Raw genomic sequence first — 20899 nt, 5'->3', positions numbered from 1 at the left:
TTTATAACGCGCTTAATACCCAGAGGTTTCTAAGCGCGGACCCAGGGATCGTAACCTCTGGTGCTCTGTGTCGTCTTGCTTCCAAGGCGAGCACGTTGCCCCTGAGCTATCCTCGCAAGACTTTGTAGTAACGGTTTCCGTAGACTGCTTATCTCCAATCTTGAAAATAATGGCCTTTGAAGGAGAGAGCCATCCAGGGGGAACGTACTCAATGATAACCGGTAGCTTTCATTGAAGGTGGCTCTTTTCCCTATCTAGTGGTTGGAGTGAAACTGGACGTGAACACTTGGATGGAGAGCTTCTTGAGGGGCACGACCAAGAGTAAGGTAAGGGGTCTTTCTTTCTAATTCAATTCCACGACAAAACTAGCAATGCTGTATGCAAAGCTTGTATTTAAAGGGTTGACTTCCAGTTTACGCCCCAGACCCCTTTGAACCCCCCGCCCTTGTTGTATGCAAAGCCATAATTACATACACCCCACGTGACATCCCATTTCTAGTAACTGTTTTAGTTATTGCTGTTTGACTAGTTGTGCATGTATACACCGTCAGAAACCGAGTGTTGCTCAAGCAACATAGCACATATGTCATATAATAGAACAAAAGCAGAGCTCCATGTTAGGCAGCAGTAACACGTTTGGTCATATATTCCAACGGTTTATGGCCATTGCATCGAATTCCTTGCATCTAATGTCATTCCATCACATTTTTTCCATCTAAAAAAATAGCATCGAATGCATTTTTAAGTGGGGGGGAATCCCCCCCAAACCATTGTTTCTTACCCTTTAAAATCCTCCTGAACAAAAATTAAGCAGTTACCCCCCAAAACATGCATTCGATGCACATTTTTTAGATGGATTTTTTTGTTGTTGATGGAATGAGATTAGATGCAATGACCAGATACCATTCCAACTTGTAGTGATGCAAATAGGTTTAATTGCTCAAATGTAATCTTGTGGTTGTTTGTCTTCCCTCTACCAGGTGTAGTTACAATATTTGCTTGTAAGATTTCAACACACATTGCAGGATTTGCACAACCATCCCTTTCTTAATGTGAAACATGCCATGCTGTAACTGGTTAGCCCATTAACAGATCACGATAAAATATGTTGTTAGGAAGTATACAGAGGTGAACAAGCTTATCAATGCTAAGCATTTTCCAAGTTGGAGCTATTTAATGAAGGTCGTTTTCCCACACACAGGGCCAATATGATGAAATGCAGATTCATCAGTTTACTTTCAAATTCACACAAATAAAAAAAAAATCTGATTTGTCCTGCAAATATGGACCTTAGAAATCTCCCAGCTGTCTCCTTATGTGAAACTACATTCTGCAAACCCTCCAGTATGATCTCATTCTGATCGTCGGCCAAACATATTGACTGGTAGGATTTTCCGAAGAGTGTCATGACACACATCCTAGTGAAATGAGGCTCTTCTGCAAGGGGCACGGTTCAATGAGTGCATCGAAACATATGTATACAATCTACTTCTTTCACATTAAGGAGTGGTGAAATTGTGCAAGTTTAGAATTAGTTTAATCCAAATCTTCAATACATGCGTTTACCTTATAGTTGGGTGTGTCACCTTTGGCAGTACATCCCTGTCTCTACTATTGTTTAACCTGAGTGTCATTGCAAAGATTTCTTGCCACTATTTAAGTGCCATCACCTTTCGTCCTTGCAGCACTTTATGCTCATGTTTCTAATATCCGGCATAGGCTGATCTTAGATAATCGATGACCTTTCAAAACATCCTTTATCCCTCTATCTCCTGCATCAATGGACAGATAATCAGAGCAAAAGCCAAAGCATTGATCTTTGACCATTTGCGTGCTTGGTTTAGTTTTTGTAAGTGAATGTGGATTTTCAAACCGTGCATTCCAATAATAGTGAATTAATTTGCCATTCAAGTCTTCTACTCTTATGGCAATGACATATCTAAATCTAGAATCAATGATGGAAGCCCTGCCTATTAATTTGCTTTATAACTACATACCTAAATATTGAGCAATGGATGAAATGCACTGTCACTCAATATCTGATCGTTTGGGATGGGAACACGCAATCACATATTTGGCAATGACATTATGGCGTTTGATCTGTCACGGATGCATATAGTTCTGTCTGTACTAAAATAATATCTCGAGTCTATCTAAAAGCAGTTCTTTATATATTGTCGGTATTTGATCAATAAAATAAACATTATTTAGAAAAACATATACTCACTTGTGCCAAGGATAGCTGCACGCGTAAAGCTGCATGAGGGCAGCCTGCACTTTGCAAGTTCAAATCCCTGGGCATTCTTAAAAGATCCTGCCTTCTTTCCAATTCAATAGCTTTCAAAATAGACAAACAATCCTTACAAGCCTTAGAACCTGGCAGAATCAGACATGAAACATGTTTAAGCATGCAATATTATACGCCTGCATATTTGTGTGTGTATATATAAATATATGCAAATGTGTGTAAATGCACTTCTGAAATTGTGATTTCTAACTTAATTCTCAATTTTTGTGCATGATTATTTTTTCAATAATAATTTTACTAAATGTGATTGTTTCCTTATGTGTTGGCTACACTTGAGTTATGTAATAGGTATGTGGCTCTTCCTCCAGATATGAAAAAGAGCCTAAAAGATAATGATTGAAGTCTGTAATGATTTATTTTCTGGAGTTTGCCCCATTATATGTTAATTATTATTTGTAGGTATAATTAATATAGGTTAGATTGTCTATACCACCAACAGCAGTGACTGGTTTACTGTGAATACTATGTGCGCTAATACAATGTAAATGTATCAGGCTTGCGCTAGGATTCTATGTCACGTATAATAAGTATCACTATATTTGAATCTGTGTTGCTACAATGATACCTTAAAATTATTTATAAAAGCTTATAAATAATTTACTATAAATGACATCACTCCGACTAACATGGGCCCACTTCTTTCTGTTGTTTGTTTGTAGAAAAGGTTGTCTCCCTCCTCCCCGTTGGACCAACTGTAACTGTTTGTTTAGCGTTGTGTTAATAACCCGACATTGTGCTGTCTTTCTAATCTTAATTAACAATGTTTGATATTTGTTATCGATCCCCAAGCTTCAGTGTAAGAATGAGATCTGTGACTGTGAAAGAAACAGTAAGGTAAGACCTCACTCACACAACTCACCTGGTGGAGGGAGTGCACACAGCAAGCTTTTCTCTAATCTGGTAGTTCTTAAAAGGTCTTAGAATTGGGGAAACTTGGCAGTGAGCACTACATATCTCCCCATGAGAGGTTTATAGTGACTTTTTCAAACGTCACATTTTCAAAATGCCATTTTTTCGACACCAAAATGCCATTTCTTTTAAAAAAAATTGTTGTTTTTTTTTTTTAAATGGGGAGGTTCCCCCCGAACCCCCTGTTTTTGATTTTTGACACTTCTTTTTTACGAACGAAACAAAAATAAAACATAAAATAAAAAAAAATTCGGAATTTTTTTTCCGCATATATTTTTCGACAAAATGGCATTTCGAAAATGTGTTTTGGAAAATTTTACTGGATACCCCATGAGTAGATCTCTGCCACGCTTACCCCACTTGATCACTCTTGTGGATTCCAGATAAAAGGCTGAATTGTGTGGTTTTGGCCTTTTGTAAATGACTTTCTCCTGGTCCCTTTCGGGTGTCCAGCCGAATCGCCTTCTACTGCGCGGCACCCTCTGCATCCCCCTCCTGCCTGCTCCCCTGCCCCACTTACCTGCTGCGGGCTCCAGCTTCCGGATGCCTCCTTCCTGCTGTCTCGATGCCGCGACCCCAGAAACACATCACAGTTTTGTGCATGACCTCCGATGCCTCGGGCCGCGGCTTCCAGACAACAAATGGTGAAACACTATTTAGCGCCCTGTGCATAATGTTGCTGCTAATAACATTAATGGCCCCCACACACGGGCTTACCTGACCGGTGATGTCGAACGCCCCGAGGAGAGGTACTTTCTACGCTTGGGCTTGGCACCACAGGCTAGCAGCACATTACCAGTCATGTGATCCCCACACAGTAGGTGTTAAATCCTCAGATAGGCACATGGTGAACAGGCTCTTCTGACAGAACTGAATAGAAGTTGCAGCTGTTTGACCGGGAGGATAGCTCAGGGACAACACGCTCGTTTTGGAAGCAAAACCGGAACCGCGCTTAGAAATCTATTCAGTATTAAGTGCGTTATAAAAAAACAATTATAATTATAATTGGTATTGACCTCTAATACATATTTTTTAGTTTTTTTTAACATCAGTTGAACTTCATGTTATATTTTGTGCTGTATGATTTATGTAAAAAATAGATGACCGCGCATAATTTGTTCTGATGTCGCTCACCAAATAAACCTTTCTTTACCAAATTGGCCTGCATTGAGAGAGGACAGCCAGACACAGTTTAATCAGGAGTAGAACAAAAACAAAATGGCACTGTTGCACTTAACATGTATGAATTTATTTTTAGCATATGTGATGTACAGAGAAATGCAAACATTTGGGGAACAGCTATGGATCAGGTACTTGGGCCAGTCATCCCATAACTGGTTTTAATATCACGTGACCTGTGAAGAGGGCCACTCCCAGAATCAGGTTTCCAATCGCCCTTCATCAGACCCTGTGCTTCAGCACTAAAAGACACAACATTGAAAACGATATCATGGGTCTTGATGTGCAATCAAAATATGCACAAATAATTGGGATTTACAAAGAAGGTTTGCAAATTCAGTGGCATTTTCAAATATGTATCCTTAAAATGTTCAATTTGTAATCTAAAGAAAAACAGAACCCTCCTAGGCCCAGTACTTTGGGATATTTACAGTGAAAATGCTGCAGTATTTACAAAATTAAAACTACGAATGTTGGCCAGAAGAAACCTAATTTCTCTGTGACATGGGTCACTCTGCTCATCACAAGTTCGATGACTGCACAAAAAATTATGCCAACTTCAATGAATAGTTTACCAAAATCTATTATTTCACCCTTCTAGCAATCTGTATTGAAAGGTTTCAAAAATATACGGCTGTTGGTAATGTCTTGCAAATTAACAACCAAAAATGTTGGATTTTGCCTTCAAGCTGAGAAGGTTGTTTGCAATTAAAATCCCAGTGTATAATAGGATGTGTGTTCACAATTAATGTACACAATCTAAATGACTTGGGTGATCAGTACCACAAAACAAGTCTGTAACGTAAAGCTAGGAATCAATCTGTCCCTTAATCAAACACATTAATTTAATGCGTTCCAAGAAGGGGAAAGGTGAGGGGCGGCTGCTCTTCCCATCACATGAAGTAGACTTAGGCCGATCCCATTTCAAAGCATTGTTGCAAGTTGTGGGTGTGGGCCACCTCTGAGGCCTGGCGTCTGCAACCTACGGCTCTCCAAATGTTTTGGACTGTAACTCCAAGGACCCGCCACCATTCACTGTGCTGCTTATGGGTTGATAGGAGTTCTAGTCAAAAAAATTGAGAGCCAAAGGTTGCCTGTCCCTGTTTTAGGCAGTTTATTTGATTATATACAAGAGGAACCGTGCTCTTTTGATCACCAAAGAAAGTACAATAGATAGTGAGCTTCTTACAATGGGGTGAGTTTGAGGGACATTCTGACCAGGTTGTGGAGGGAGTAAATGCACCAGTCATGGATGACAATACATAAGTGGACATACGTAGATTAAGGACAATCCACATTGGACATTTTTAAGTGCAGGTAGGCGGTATGGCCAGCTGTGCTCGAGATGTGACCAGCACGGGTGAAGTGCTAGAGTGGAGGCAGAGGAAGTGAGGGACAGAGGCAGGTTAGAGGAGAGGATTTATTTTTAGCTAGCATGCAGGTGAGAGATAGGTTAAGAGGATAACTTGGAGGCGAGGAGGTAGGCTTTTAGTTTGGTTTTAAACAAATCTGTGTGGACTATTTCTCGGCGGTCCGGGGGAAGAGAATTCCATGCAAGTGGAGCAAGAAGAGAGAAGGAGCGGAAGTGAGAGGAAGCACAGGGAGGGTGAGGAGCCACAAGGGTAGACGAGGAGGAAGAGCAAAGATTACGAGAACATTTTTAGAGCTGGTTAAAGGAGGATACAGAGGTACCTTACTGTGGATAGATGTGTGAACCAGGAGAACACATTTAAATGTGGGCCTGTTTTGCATCATCAGCCATCCAGCCTGCTGCTGGTACGAGGAAGTAGGTGTGAAGTGAGGGAGTTCAAAGAGAGTCCTGATAACCAAGTTAATGATCTTGCTGAGAGGACAGAATGCATAGTTGGGGAGACCAAAGAGGATGCTGGCACAGTAGCCCAGTTTAGAGAAAACAAGAGTGGTTAAGGGATGCTTGACAGTGTTGAAAGGAAGGAGGTGCCTCATTTTCCTAATATTTAGGAGATTGAGGCGAGCTGCTGTTCCAGTTTTGCAGATGAAAGTAGGGAAGGTGTATTTGTATTTGTATTTGTTTATTTGTAGTGTGCACCTTGCCCTGAGGCATCTGGGCGCATGTTTAATAGGCAGTTACAGGTTACAGCAAATAGATACAATATACAATTTACACATATTTACCTAAAGTTCAGAACATCGTATAGAGAGGATCGGAAAGAGAAGGGTCGTAGAGACACAGAGGATTCTAGCTGAAGAAGAGTTGGGGAGAGTGTCAGGTGGGCAATGGATAGGCAGAGGAAGAGATGAGAGAGAGCTTTTGGCCGTGAAGAAGAGCACCTCTGTTTTGGTAGAGTTTAACATCAGAGTTCGAAGTCATCCTATATTTAATGGCAGAGAGACAGTTGGAAATTGTGGCAGAGAGATCAGAGGAGAGTTGAGGAAAGAAGAATAATTGTCATAATACACCTGGGGAGCATTAGGAAGTTCATACAACTCTGCAACGGTGCGACCGGAATTTGATTGAGTTGGGCAGTATTCACAGTCATGAAGAATGCGCAGTGGGGAGCCATGTCTGAGTGCATCAGGGTGTCTTTGGCAGGTGTCTCATTTCAGAAGGACCTTAGAGGATTCCCTCACTGCCGCTGGTTGCATCGTTATATATTCTGTCAAGCTCACTGAAGGGATGTGTTTTAGATGGACCAATGAAAATGGCAGTGGGTGTTTGGGAAACTCATGTTAGTCTCACTAGGAACGTTTGCATAATCTACTTATACATTCTTTCAGAATAGAAAACTAAGCAGTTTTCGAGTCAAAAGTCATCACAGCTACACAAATATGTACGATAGGTACAGTGTCATGATATTGCAGTCAGCAGTCATACTGTGCAATTATCCTTTATAACTGACCGCTCTTTTATTTGTACCTAACGGTACTTCCCAAGAGCACCCTTATTTGGGGAATGCTTTCTGACTTTATACCTTACTTTTCCTGTAGTTGATCTTATCTGGTTCTCACTCTAGTCTCACAATATCTACTGCCTCCCATCTTCACTTAGTGCAAAGTGGATGGTCAATATGAGGTGTAAACGAGTGGGTAAAATTTGGAGCGAGTTACGGTCAACACATGACGCCCAATCACAAGCTCCCTGTTGCACTTAGAGGAACTGCAAGCAAAAATCTTTTCAGAAATGTTTTGGGTATTGGCTACTTTGAGGGATCTGAAATGAAAGCCGGACATGTCATGTCTTTGGTTAAATACTTATATTAACTTAAATGGGTTGGGAAATGCCTCCCTGACCTGCACTAAGATGAGTTTCCCTACCTATAACCAAAAACTAAGGATCTGCCTCTGTCAGGATGTTAGATATCAAAAGCTGTCCATGCGTCCCAACGTCCTATCCTGGCCCTTACACTACAAACTCTTCAGGTTATGAAGGGGTGTTTAGGAAAAGCTTTCTCTGCTTTCCCAATAGGGGCAACAGATGCATGGCAAGAGACCATTAGGGTATTGGGTAACAGGGGGTCTTCCTCATGGGAAAAATCCAATGAAGCCATGACATCTCCCCTGTGGCCGTCGCCCCCATGTGATCCTCCCTGAAACGGCTCCACTCAGGCTCAGGATCAGGTAGCGGCTGCCATCCCTGGCCACAGGGGAGGAGGTCACATCTGGGGAATCCGTGATGACGCCATCATACTACGGAGGAAAAACAGAAAGATTTCAATTCTCAGCTGGGAAGTACAGTACCTGAGATCACGAGTTTAAAAAAAGATACTCTGTCCTTTGATCTGCTGTCGCATTCTCCGATTGATGGAGATATGATCGTCCCCTTAAAGTTTCCTTATGCTTTGTATGCGAGAAAGAATCAACAATATGTCTTATTAGTTTCTGGCCATCGGTTACACCAAAAAACGAACTGTCAAGACGAGCTTTGGGAATAGAAGTGAAATGAAAAACAAGGCAGGACTCAGAGAAGTGACCGACTCGGGATACCCGGCGTGAGGTGATACTCATGAAGGCATCAGGCTGTGCAGTCGGTCGGGGCATGTAAAATGCCCAGGATTCAGCGGCAGAGCAAAGGAAGTGCCTGGAAGGGACGCATCGCAACATGAACTTGGAAAATACCTCTGTGTGGGCATTCCTTCCTTGCCAATCTATGTGGCATTAGGGAGGCACACATCCATGCATACAGTGTCAGAATGCTAAGTTCTGCAGAAACGTGCAACAGTGAGCATGACTCTTAGAATAGATATACTTTATTAGTAAGAGATTACCATTTCTCACTGATTGTGAATCTTTGGTAGAAACGTCTGAACACGAAATGTCATTTGTGGTTCACTGGTCCAAACATTTGGTAAACCAACGTTTTATGGGTCACATTTTGAGGTGTGAACCAGCACCCATTACTGCCTCAATGCACCCCATGGCCTCACTCCCCTCCGAACCGGCATTAAAAAAAGGTTTGCATCACATTTCGAACTTTAAGATCAGGAGCGGTGCACATAGAAAGGCAGTTTAACATGCCCCGTGGCCAAGTGCCACAGCACAGTAGGGCAGTGGGGCATCTTATATTGGCATGTTGAGGAGTAGCCTGACCCTGTTCTCATGGCACTCACCAGTGACTCTGGGTGACCTCATACTTTCCCAGACCAGACTCCAGAAAAGTTTTAAATGTTGGAGGCACCTGAATCACCCAAAATTCAGCTAATTCCAGTTGTGTTTGAACTGTTTTGTCCACCGCAAATCATTGGCAAGGTCCTCAAAAGGCCCCATCTCACCCTCACAATATCTATAAAGAGTTTTCAGGAAAGTATGTAAAGAAATTGAGAAGGGAATTTGGTGTTTAATACTTTTCTGTATACTATTAAAGGCAAAGAAGGGTAGCCAAGAGAACATATTCTGGCCGATGGGAGAGTGGCGCGTTAGCTAAGCAAGAGCAAATCTGACACAACACTAATAACTCATCCACAGAGCCACCAAGGCCACTGCTCCAAGACACCTCCATTTTTCATTAGTGTTAAATATGCATTTTGCAGTCACATATTTTAGCAATTTGTTGCTTTCAAATTTTATAGCGAGGATCTACAAAACAAATGCACGCCCTTGTGTTCCTCGAGTCACCCATTCATCCTTTTTTACAATAGGATCTTTACTGCACGCTTTATATCCCCTAACCGCATAAACACTAGAAGTCAGATATTAATGTGGGTATCAGTTCTTTAACTATGAAGACATGTTCAGTGCTAATCCAAAGTGAAAGAGTGTACTGAGTATTCAGGCCATTAACTCAGAGATTTTTAAGGCCAACCCAGTTGTGGGTGGGAGGATTTAGAATTTCATTCAGATAGCATAAAAAGACATGGTCACGCTATGACCCTTCTGAATGCTACTCCGTCATTGTACCCGCTCCCTATAGAATGACTTACAATTGGGCATGAGAAATGGGATGCAAAGTTTGACAATTTCCAAGTCTTGCTGACAGTTTTCTGGGGCATATATGATGACCCATGACCATTTATGCAATAACACTCCACTATATATTTTGAAAATGATCATGAAAAGGAATTATTGCATGATACATTTCAGGATCTCTGTTAACTTGTTTTTTTGTTTCTTGTCAGTAGCAAAATATCAAATTTTTCATTTTCAGAGGTGTCCTCCTCTGAGCTCCATTACGCCATCACCCTCCCGCCCGCTCTACGCCTTTATGTAGGGGTTGAACTAGAATGCTGAGCTAGGCTTTTTTGTCCCCGGCAAAAATGTAAACTCTGACAGACCCGTGAGAAGCTCTCTGTGTATGCATGCTCGTGGTGTTCAATCATGTTCTGTCACGGATCTGTTTTGTGTCCGTTCCTGTATCATTGCACTTCAATGCAGATAAAAGGTGTCATTTTCACGTCGTTGACTGGATATCATGTAGCCATCGAGCCAATAGCAACTGCTGGCATTGCCTGGTCACGCGGCGTTCAAGGGCTAATGTGCTTTCTTCTAATTGTAGATTGTGGACTGCGTTATATTGGATGACGGCGGGTTCCTCTTGATGTCCAATCGGGATGAGTATAATTCAGAGGTAAGGACATGTTTATGCATCCCACGCATGAATCCCTCATGTGAAATGCCATTTTCAGTGCATTATCCTTCTCAAGTCAGATGCATCATTAAGAAATATTTATCATGCAAGCACTTCTCTTTCACAGCGTACTTGCCTGGTTTATTATGAGGACACTTCATATGATATGATATGATATGATGAGATTGGTTATTTCTCAAGTTCTTCTCAAGTTGAGAAAGAGAAGACTACTGTAGCCTTTCTAAGTCATTGCTATTTTAAAGCATTGTTAATGAGTCACGTACTTTAAGGACCTTTGCCACATCCAGGAAGCATTAGAAAATAATCCATGCATGCTTCTCCACCCTCTTTCCTGGAGCTCGTCACAGAAAGTAATTACTTCTCGTCCAAACCTTGATCGGGTCGATGCATGTGTTGCTGTGTACTGCACTCAACATCCAGCCTCTGACATCATGTATTGCCACTTGTGAGGAACCTGAGGGCGTCCTCCGATCTTCTCCCCCTGAATCCTCTGCTCAGGTGGCCAGGGAAAGGCCATCGCTTTTGGATCCCGACCCTGGGGGTGGATATGCGAGGGAGGATCACCGGGGTGGCGGAGACTTGGGGACTCAGGAGAAGATGTCCTTAGGTGAGACATGGTATCCTCCATTTCCCTTTCACAATGAACCCTCCATCCAACAAGCCTTCATAGGCTTTTGCCAGCCCTTTCCCTGTTATTCCCCTAAAACAGTCCCCAAGAATTAAAAGTACTTTATTGAGACGAGGAAAAGACCAACTAGAGCAACACATCCTCATTCTAATAATGTACACACATATATGCCTCGACTGGGTAATGAGACGAGGAGGATGACAGCAAGAGTGAGACAGGGTTACCGCTACAGCTGTGAGTGGCCTAGTCCTTTTTTATCCAATCATGATGGCAGGAACTTTAAAAGTAAAATGGTGATGGAGTGGAGTGGCTGAAGCCAGCTGGAAGAGCCGGAGCCACAATCGGTGGTGTGCGAGTAGACGAGAAGATTGCAAGAGTCCTGAGGAGTGCAGAGCTGGGCCAGGGGAAGGAGGACGCAGAGCAAGATGGAGGTCCAGGCTGGGCTGCTGGAGTGAAGCAGATAAGAGCCAGAAGATCTACGAGGAAGTCTCCATCTCACTGACAGCCTGCCAGTGACCACAAAGGCAAGCCGCTGTGGATAGAAGCTGAACCTTGGTAGGCAGAGACTCGCAGAACCTCCATATGCACAGACCGGTGAGTGCCCCTAGAGAAGGGGACCCGGGCACGGCAAAGGGGGCGGTTGAGCTCGTATGAATTGTTAAGGGCTTTTGAATACTGAACAAAGTCATTACAAGTACTTTTGAATGCCAAATGACATGAGAACCATTATAAGTACTTTGGAGTACCAAACAAAGCAATTACAAGTACATTTGAATGCCAAACGAAATTAAAGCCATAATAACTATGTTTGAATACCAAACATTGTGAAAGTAAGTTCATGAGCACTCATGAATATTGAATGGAATGAATGAAAGGTGGTTAATTGGGCTGATACCATGAACTGTATTATCTGAGAAGCCAAGTATTGGCTAACAGCAATAGAAATCAAGGAATTGCACTGTTTGAGTAAACGATCATTGGCAACAGCCAAAAAAGATCAAGGAACTACAGGTTATCAGTAAACCCACATTGGCAAGAGCCAGAAGAATCTAAGAAAGTGTTTCAAGGTGCAGGGTGGCTGGAATAGTGACATAGACGTTGGACATGTCTTGTTTGAGGGGGGGGCTGTGATTACAGGTCTTTCCCCACATGACCTAGTATCAGGCAAGGGGGACACAAGGCATTTAGAAGCAGCAAAATTTGGATGAACCTAATATTAAAAATAATAATACACATAACTATGGTGAATTGTTCTGGTCACAATGGATGCGTCTTGATACCATCTCGTAGGTGAGCTTTGGTCAAACCGGTTCAGGTTTTTCTAATGGTGTCTCGTAATGACAAATAGAATGAAAGGCAGAACTTCATCTCCACACCTTCACACCTCAGAGTAGGGTTAATTCACAGGAGGTGCAATTTAGATGAAAGTGCACTGTAAACACATCCTTACAGCGATTGGCAGAAATATTGGGAGGAGGCTTCACTCCATAGCATGCACAAAAACACTCTTAAGCATAGTTTACTAAACTGTATTGATGTCTTCATTACAATTGGATATATTTTCTATTGGGAATACCGCCAGTGGTACGTACCAAATACCTTAAGCATATTTCTGAAAACCCACCCATTGAAGAGAATAATACTACCAGAGATCCTGGTATATTTCTACCTGTTGTATTTTCAAAAACAAGTTTTAATCAATTTCCACCCTCGTATCGACTGTTGACATGTACAAATAAATATACTGATATACTGATCACCTCACAGTATACATTTTGGAAGTGGTTCAGTTTGCTTTGCTTTTGTTGGATTATTTTTAGGCGAGTTTTATAATGTTAGTAGGGGTTGTTCTACCCATGCATTTTCATAGAGTGATGGGTAAGGGACCGATATCCGGGAGAAATGCTGACATGTTTTTGGGAGGTGTCTTAAGTAATTGTACTAAGATGTAGGTTATTGAAGGGTGGACCTTCTCTATTGACACTCATTGTAATTTAAATATTGCTAAGAAATGTCTTCTTCTCTTACAAACAGTTTATGGGTGAGTCTGGGTGAGGCTCATGCAAAAGCCTACATAGTCTTGCGTTCCTCTGGATATGCCCTCTTAATAAACAATAACATCAGTGTTAGTGGGCGGATAATACTCTCAGGCCGTGATTAAGAATTTCTATGCTTCCAAAACACTGTTCTGCTGCATAGATCCTATCACAGCAAGCAGCATATGTGTGCACACACAGCCACAAGCTTCTGTTTACACCGCTGTGTTTCCTCTATGCTAGATTGGTAGGTTCTTCGGCGAGATTGACCCCATCCTGATGAGAAGTCTCCTTAATGCCTCGCTCTACGCCTTTAACAAATCGTATGATTACCAGTCTGTTTGCGACCCGGGAGTTGAGCCGAAGCAAGGAGCTGGGTTACGCTCAGTCTTTGTGGTACGTTTCCATGGCAACAGCTCCATTTTGATTAGGGTCAGCACATGCATTGCTTTTTGTCACATGATCTTTTTTTTTATATCTTGTAGCCGACAATCGCTGATCTGTTAAACATAGGATGGTGGGCATCGGCTGCCGCTTGGTGAGTTTACATTTCCACTTCATACTAGGTGGGTTTTTTTGTTGATATTTGCTCTTATTTCAGCTGAAACGGTCTTGAAAATTACAAAAGAAATGACAAAAGATTCAAGTTATTATATAAAAGTGGAGACATTTTGCACAAATATTATCTGATATGCTGAGTAATAAATGAAGGATCTAAGCTAAATTAATACTTGGGTGAAACTCCAGAGCATGGCATTTAAGATGCCTTGTTCTCTTTTCTGCCTCCACCTGCTTCCTACAGAAGGTCTGACAGTGGTGAAGAAAAATTCGGCAATCCAAACGTCTTCAATGAGAAGGAGTAATTCGTAGGAAAAAAAGATGGACACAGTGGTTTTAGTTATATCTTTTCAACCCCAAATAATCCATTAACTGATTACAATCAATAAGAAAATCAATATTAGCCGAGTTGTCTGTACTTTGCTTTAGTTCTGCATTGTACATCTGAGTGAATCGAGTGAAAGACTAAATGTAGTAATTAAAAAAACAAGTTTGTTTAATGTAAATTATATGACAATACCAAACATCTATAAACAAAATGTGCAAATTATCTTCAGTCCTGATAAGGAAATGCTTTGTTCATGTTAAAATAAGCATATCTTCATCATCCTAGTATTGTATTGTTAATGTTAATGTTAATGTTAATGTTAAAGGACATTTGTATTGTGTACACCTTTTAAGTTAAAGTCAATTCTCCGCCAGGAGGGGAGGCTTTACAACTTGACGAAAAAAGATTTATTATTTTTGGTGAACTGGCAAGAAAAGAAACCGAGATATAGCCAGAGGACAACGTCCCAGAGACTGAACTGATTCCTAGTAACAATGCTGTGTGTCATGACGTGGACTCTCAAAACAAGATCACAGACAGAGAACAGCCCAATGGGCCTGGCCCCTAAAGTCATTAAGTCTGATACATGCCAGACGATGTGACAGAAAGCTCACTGAGCTGAGCTTTGAGGAATGACTGCCATCAACACCAAACCACTACACAGAATATTAACAACTGGCATAACATAAATTAACCAAATGAGTTTGGTAACCAAATGAAAGTTCAATGGTTGGGAAAGTGCCATGAAACATGTAGTTCAATGCTGAGCTTTAAGAAAGGTTGTTCAATGCTGAGCTTTGAGGAATGTTGTTCAATGCTGAGTTTTGAGGACTATTGCTCAATGCTCACCATTTCCAACAACACTATTTATCCAGCAAAGTCAGCGGTCTTTAAAAATATTCATTCATGCCTGATGGATGTAGCACATCCAGTTTCTCAGTCCAGTTGGCTTGAATTGTAGTATTGTATTGTACTGGGATTAATGTAGTGAACTATGGCCCAAGGGGAACCAGGTGCTGAGCAAGAAGCAGACATTCAAAAGGAGGGGGGTAATCGTGAACATATTTTTAAAAAAAGATCAGTCTTTAGAGCCTTGCGGAGTGGCAGGTAATCTTCAATATCCTGAAGGGAGAGAGGAGGCTTGTTCCACAAGCTGGGAGCAAGGACCGAGAAGGAGCGCCCCCTAGACAGGCTCTCTGAAAATGCAGCACTTTTAAAAGTGCATGGGAGGCACCTGGCAGGGTAATAGCGTTCTTGTTTATTTTTCAGGTAAGTTGCACCCGTGTCGTGAAGAGCCCTGTGAGAAACACACAAAGAATTTTAAACTCAATTCAGGCCTTCACCGGCAGCCAGTGGAGTTGCCGCAAAAGACCCGTGGAAGGAGCCTATGTGCATTTAAGTCTAACCTAACCGCAGAGCTTTGGAGTACCTACTGCAGCCGTACCTGGTAGATCCAGTTACAGTAGTCCAGTGATCCCATGATCGCCAAAGGGACTAATTAAGTACGGCAGTCAGCAGGGAGGAGAGGGAGAATCTTTCTCAATACTTTTAGTTTTCCAAACCCAGTGTTGCAGACTGTGGATTTCTGTTGGCAAGCAAAGTTTCAAAGTGACCACCTGCTTGTGCAGAAGTTCTATCTCTCCATGTCTGTATCCATATTCTGTACTTTGACATGTAGTGGATAAATTATTGTGTTTTGTCTCTGTATTTGGACTTAGTCTCTGTCCACTGTGGCATGCTGACAGAGTAAAGGCCACATGGGTATCTTATATTATATATGCAATGTTGGAGCGAGATTTTCTTCCTGACATCGGATAGTTAATGCCATCCTCTTGTGTTAGAGAAGTACAATGCATTTTCCTAAAACAAAGTGAACAACAACTAGTTCTGATTACACAGGAGTGAGGCACACACGCCTCATTTGCATGAATTTCAAAAAGAGTTTTAGTGTTCCCCAAATAAAGAGACCATTGATGTGGTCGCCAACAGAAGTAGTTGTACTCTGAACTAACCCCAAAAACCTAATCTACTTGATGTGCTTGTTGTTGGCGGTCACAAAAGTGCAAACCTTAAATAACTGTTTGAAGTGTGTACAGCTTCAGAATTGAGATAGCAGGCTAATGAGTGTGTGGTTTTGCCCGTTGTCCTTCATGCCTTAATTATCAACACAGTGAAGTCCGAAGCCTTATGAAGAAAACACACTAATAGTGAAACATAACCATGGCGTTTGGTTCAAAGTATTTTTTTTTGTTTTCAATGAAAAACTTGATCTTTGCAAAAAACTCTAGAAAAAATGTATAACTGACAGAACAAAAAAGACAAACTAACAATATCTTATGAAAAGGGTCAGAATCGCAAAGATTAATCAGTAGCAAAATTCCACTGCTCGACACATGAATTCCTGATTACGGATCTGAAGATCTTTCTTGTCATTTCACAACTGAGGTTAACCTAAATATTTGACGTTAACATTGTGTGGTAAACCTCTTGCAGTCAATATATGTGTCTGTTATAAAAATGTGTAAAATTCACTTACTAACTGCAAAGTACATCTATTCTTTTTCTCAAAATCAACCCCAGTAAATGACAACATTTTATAAACATTTGTGAGTACTTCAGAAGTCCACAATCAATGTTAATATCACTGGACCAATCAGAGGCAGGAGAAAACCCCTCTTTTTATTGGCAGGTAATGCCACAGAGGTGTTATGGATCCACATTGTTGTACCAGTGCTGTGTCCTTGTCTACTCTGATCAGATGTGATCTTGGCTCTCCACTGGTTCACATTTCCAGAAAGCCCTCTGTATTGCTCTCCCCAGAGTGCACGGAAAAACATAAATCACCAATGCAATTATAGAGCCAATACTTTGAACGCAGAAAGACGAAATAACTCACAACCACACACTCTTAGAAGATAATCAGCACTAATACGGCTATTTATTCAAAGTTTAAAAGCGACCCCGGGAACAGCCAGGCTGAGAGCACCACAGCTCACAGGAGTGCCGGACGTAAGCGTCCTCCTCTGGCTGAAGTCTCACCTGACCACCTCCGGGTTTCCGCATATATACACACTCCGAAAAGGGGTGGCAATTCTCGAACCTGGCACTTGCGCAGTTGATGAGCAGCTGTCGGTTGCCAGCTGGGTCAATCGACAGCCATCCTCAAGGAGCAGAGTGCCTCCCTCCTCTAAAAACACGCTCCGCGGAGAACAGTAACAAACCATAACAAAGTTAGCTTTCCCAGCAGAAATGTCCTTGACCGCATACCAGGTTTGGAAAGCATGTTTTCCTCAGCACCGTGAATCCAACACTCAGCAAAATGTGTGCAGCTTTTCACTGAGGCATGAAGTAAACTTCCAACATGGCTCCGAGCACTCCCATAATGCACTGCGCACCAGCGCCATTTTATTTCAGGCATAACACTCTCCAGCAAGGCTGTGCCTGAAGTTGTGCAAGACAACTCTGCAGCTTAATTTTCACCCTGAACTTTTTGGGAATGGTAGATTGAACTCAATGTTCTGGAATGTTCATTGTCAGCTCTGGGACACCGCTTCCTATTAGCCTCTTTGACAAGTAGTTGACAATGTTATTTAGGTAGCTGCTCATTAAGTAGGACGTTCACAAGCCAACCTTTCTGGCATCATTCATTACTTGTGAAAGGAGATGATTTAACTTTGGAGTCAGAGTTTTCTGAAGATTTCAGTGCACATCCCCAATAAACAGCTCATGCAACAGAGTGAGGAAGTCTTAGTCATCCTGCTGTAATTAAATGGGGAGCCAGCTCCAATCCTGATATGTCATGGGGTGGTCACCAAAGAGGGTACTAATGTAGCTCAGAAAAGGATGAAATGCCCCCTTTAACTTAAGGTTGGACCCTACCCTACCTTAATGATGTTCACTATAAACCATCTTCTGATCAAACCAGAGTCCACCTCAGATGGGATTGCTTTTGGTGCTGAAGAATGTGAACCTCAGGTCAGTGTAGCAAAGAGTCATCCATATGTTAAAATTTCATCCTTCAATATTCTCCTCCTCTGTCATTATTCCTCCCCCCTCCTCAACATTCCACCTTCCCATCTTTCCCTCAAGCCTCCTCTCTGACAGTTTTCTCTTTTGTCTCCTTCATTCCTCTTTCTTTTATCTCTGTTGACTCTCCCGTCCTTTTGTGTAGCCTTTCGGCTCTTCATTTTCTTTTCAATATGCCACCCCTCTTCCTCAATTTCTCTGTCCTTTTTCTTTTGTTCCATCATTATCTGGTTACTCATCGCTCTTCCTTCTCTAGCCTCCTCTCTCCCCATTCTCACATCTTTATTAGTCCTTGTTGTCTCCACCCTGCTTCACCACTTTGGACTTTCTTTCACTCCCTCTTCCTTCTGAGCTCACCCCTCTCCCATCGTGTATGTAGTCATTGTTCTACTTTCTCCTCTGCTTTTTTCTAACTACTCCTCTTATTTCCTTTTCTAATGTGTCGATTCCTCCTCTTATGCTTCTCTCTCTTTCCCACCAGCCACGGTTTACGTACATCTTTCTTGCCTTTAGTTATCTCTCATCCCTGTATTCATATTTTGTCTGTTACACTCATTTTTCTTCCGCTGCTTCATTATCTGTGTGAAATTGGATGAAAAGAATTTGCCCCTACATGGAAAATGTATAAAAACACTGTAGACAGAGTTTAGATGTTAACGTACCCAAAGAAGCATAAATCACATGATCTAGGCCGACAGGGAGCATCAATTTACCATAGAACCGGTTAAGCAATGTGCAGGTGATAAATTCTTTTGGCGTTACTTGCTGATTTTGCCAGTTGGCTTCTATTAGGTAAAATGTTGGAGACCATCTTGACATTCGAGTTGATAAATGCGTATGTGTTTGCGTAATCATACTTTACTTTTTATTCTGCAAACAGGTCCATTTTGCAGCAGTTGTTTTTAAGCATTACTTTTCCGCATTTCTTGGAAGCAAGTAAGTACAATCTTTAGACTTTGTTGTTTCCGAAATAATGTAATATTTCAGTATAAATCCCAGCAAGTGATATTGCAACTAACTGTTTTTTTTATTTATTTTTCATACCTCAATAGCGGATATGGATGATGAGGACATGACAACCATTATGTCAAAACAGAGCTGCATTACTGAGCAAACCCAGTACTTCTTTGAAAATGAGAATAAAACTTTCACTGGCTTTATTGACTGTACAAACTGTTCCAGGTAAATATCATTTACACAGGAGATATTAACACAATTTTTACAGAATTAATTACATAACATTTCATCTATATAAATATACTGTAAAATCCTAAAGATTTCATTCTATTGAATTCATTAAAATACACCTAAATGTTCACATAGATCTCATAGGTCAATAAAATCCAAGCTAATAAGTGGGAGATAGCCGACAAAACACATACACTATAGCAGGTCTGCATTGTGCAATGACCAAAAAGACGGGATAATCATAGTCTTCCTCATAAAAGCACATGCTGTACAAAAAAAAGAAAATTGCAACAAATCCTCCAAAACCACATTACACATCAAACAGTTAGACCCAGTTGTAGATCTGTTTGTCCATTTACTAGTGATGGCTCCAAATGCAATCAAATTGAATCTTGCACTATTGATAAGCGATCTTTAGTACAGTCAATATAGACCACCAGAGATGCTCTGCTATGGAGTTGCTCGATAAAAACTTGTGTAGTCGATTCGATTGTATAGATAGTTCTCTAGGTATCCAGTGATTTTACCAAAAAGGTTTTTTGATGGATTGTTTAACCGAAACAAATCCATCGAAAAAGCACTGATTTTGCGGGTAAATGGTTAAAACGGATGTGGCGGGGAAAAATGTTTTCGGTAAAATCACAGTAAACCAGTTCTCTATTTTCTCATTTTATTACCTGAGGATTCCTCTATTTTTCAATAATCATAAGGTGAGACGAACAATTTAGACATATAGGGTCGAAAATAATGTTCCCTATGTTGATTAGGTCAATTTTATATTAAACAAATAATAGCCTGGGGATTGAGAGGTGGCTCGACCCAAATGCAAGAATATGAGAAAGTATAAAATGGGATAAAGTAGCTTTCTCATTAATCCAAATTAAGAGGTGCCTTGTGCAATTCATCCTCACACACGGCATATCACATGTACGATGTGCTGCAAATGTCAGGCCCAAGCAGGCAGCCCAAGCACAGTGTTGAGAACAGTATTCTCCAACTCTTGCAGCTTTTTGATGTTCTATATTTTGCAACTACCTTCGCTTTGATATCATGTATATTCTTAATACCAATTCCATAGGCTGAACCTTATAGAGTGTACCAATGGTGAAATATCCCCAAGAGCGCAGGCTCATGCTTAGTTTCTTTATTTCACTATGTGTATCACCCTGCATGCAGTTCATGACGGCAACCCCCATGTCATCCATGGTCTTGTACACATTAATGAAACAAGGACTAAGGCTACCCCACCTTGCGGACACTGGCCGTGAAAGGAACCAGCCCACTATTGACAGATCACTGCTAGTGGTCTGTGTTTAGAGAACACCCCGAACAACATGTAACACGTATGCACATTTTATTCATATGATTTAAAAACCAAAACATTTTTTGTACTAGCATGACATAACTAGTGTTGACATAACTTGTTTGCTTGCCCTTAAGGCATTTCAAGTGAAATTCAAACAATCATTTGTACATTTAGTTTCATTACAGTGTGAGTTAATACATATTGGTGCCTGAGAATGTGGTCAGAGTGACCTAACATCTATCTAGTCAAGATGTTAGGTCACTCTGACCACATTCTCAGTCACCAATGTAAGGGCAATTCAAAACACTGCCATGGAGCTGAGGTGTTGAATATAGGCTCAAGAAGGGCCAGTCTTTCAAAAATGCTGTCCTT

General features: G+C 41.3%; 1 protein-coding gene across 7 annotated transcripts in view; it reads left to right on the top strand.

Moving 5' to 3' along the window:
* Positions 1-20899, top strand: part of CACNA2D1 (calcium voltage-gated channel auxiliary subunit alpha2delta 1) — a 1412752-nt gene that overhangs the window by 1338563 nt on the left and 53290 nt on the right. For 5 of the 7 annotated variants that reach the window (XM_069627805.1, XM_069627804.1, XM_069627803.1 and 2 more), the window contains 7 exons: positions 259-326; positions 3098-3142; positions 10365-10436; positions 13365-13517; positions 13607-13659; positions 18914-18969; positions 19086-19215. In XM_069627805.1, the coding sequence (XP_069483906.1) occupies positions 259-326; positions 3098-3142; positions 10365-10436; positions 13365-13517; positions 13607-13659; positions 18914-18969; positions 19086-19215 (577 nt within the window). The remainder of the gene's footprint in view (positions 1-258; positions 327-3097; positions 3143-10364; positions 10437-13364; positions 13518-13606; positions 13660-18913; positions 18970-19085; positions 19216-20899) is intronic. The other 2 variants (XM_069627806.1, XM_069627809.1) reach the window with 1 other exon arrangement.

This window comes from Ambystoma mexicanum, chromosome 12, assembly GCF_040938575.1.
Source record: "Ambystoma mexicanum isolate Mex_15411 chromosome 12, UKY_AmexF1_1, whole genome shotgun sequence".
Lineage (NCBI taxonomy): Eukaryota > Metazoa > Chordata > Amphibia > Caudata > Ambystomatidae > Ambystoma > Ambystoma mexicanum.
This window is presented reverse-complemented; position numbering and strand designations above follow the sequence as displayed.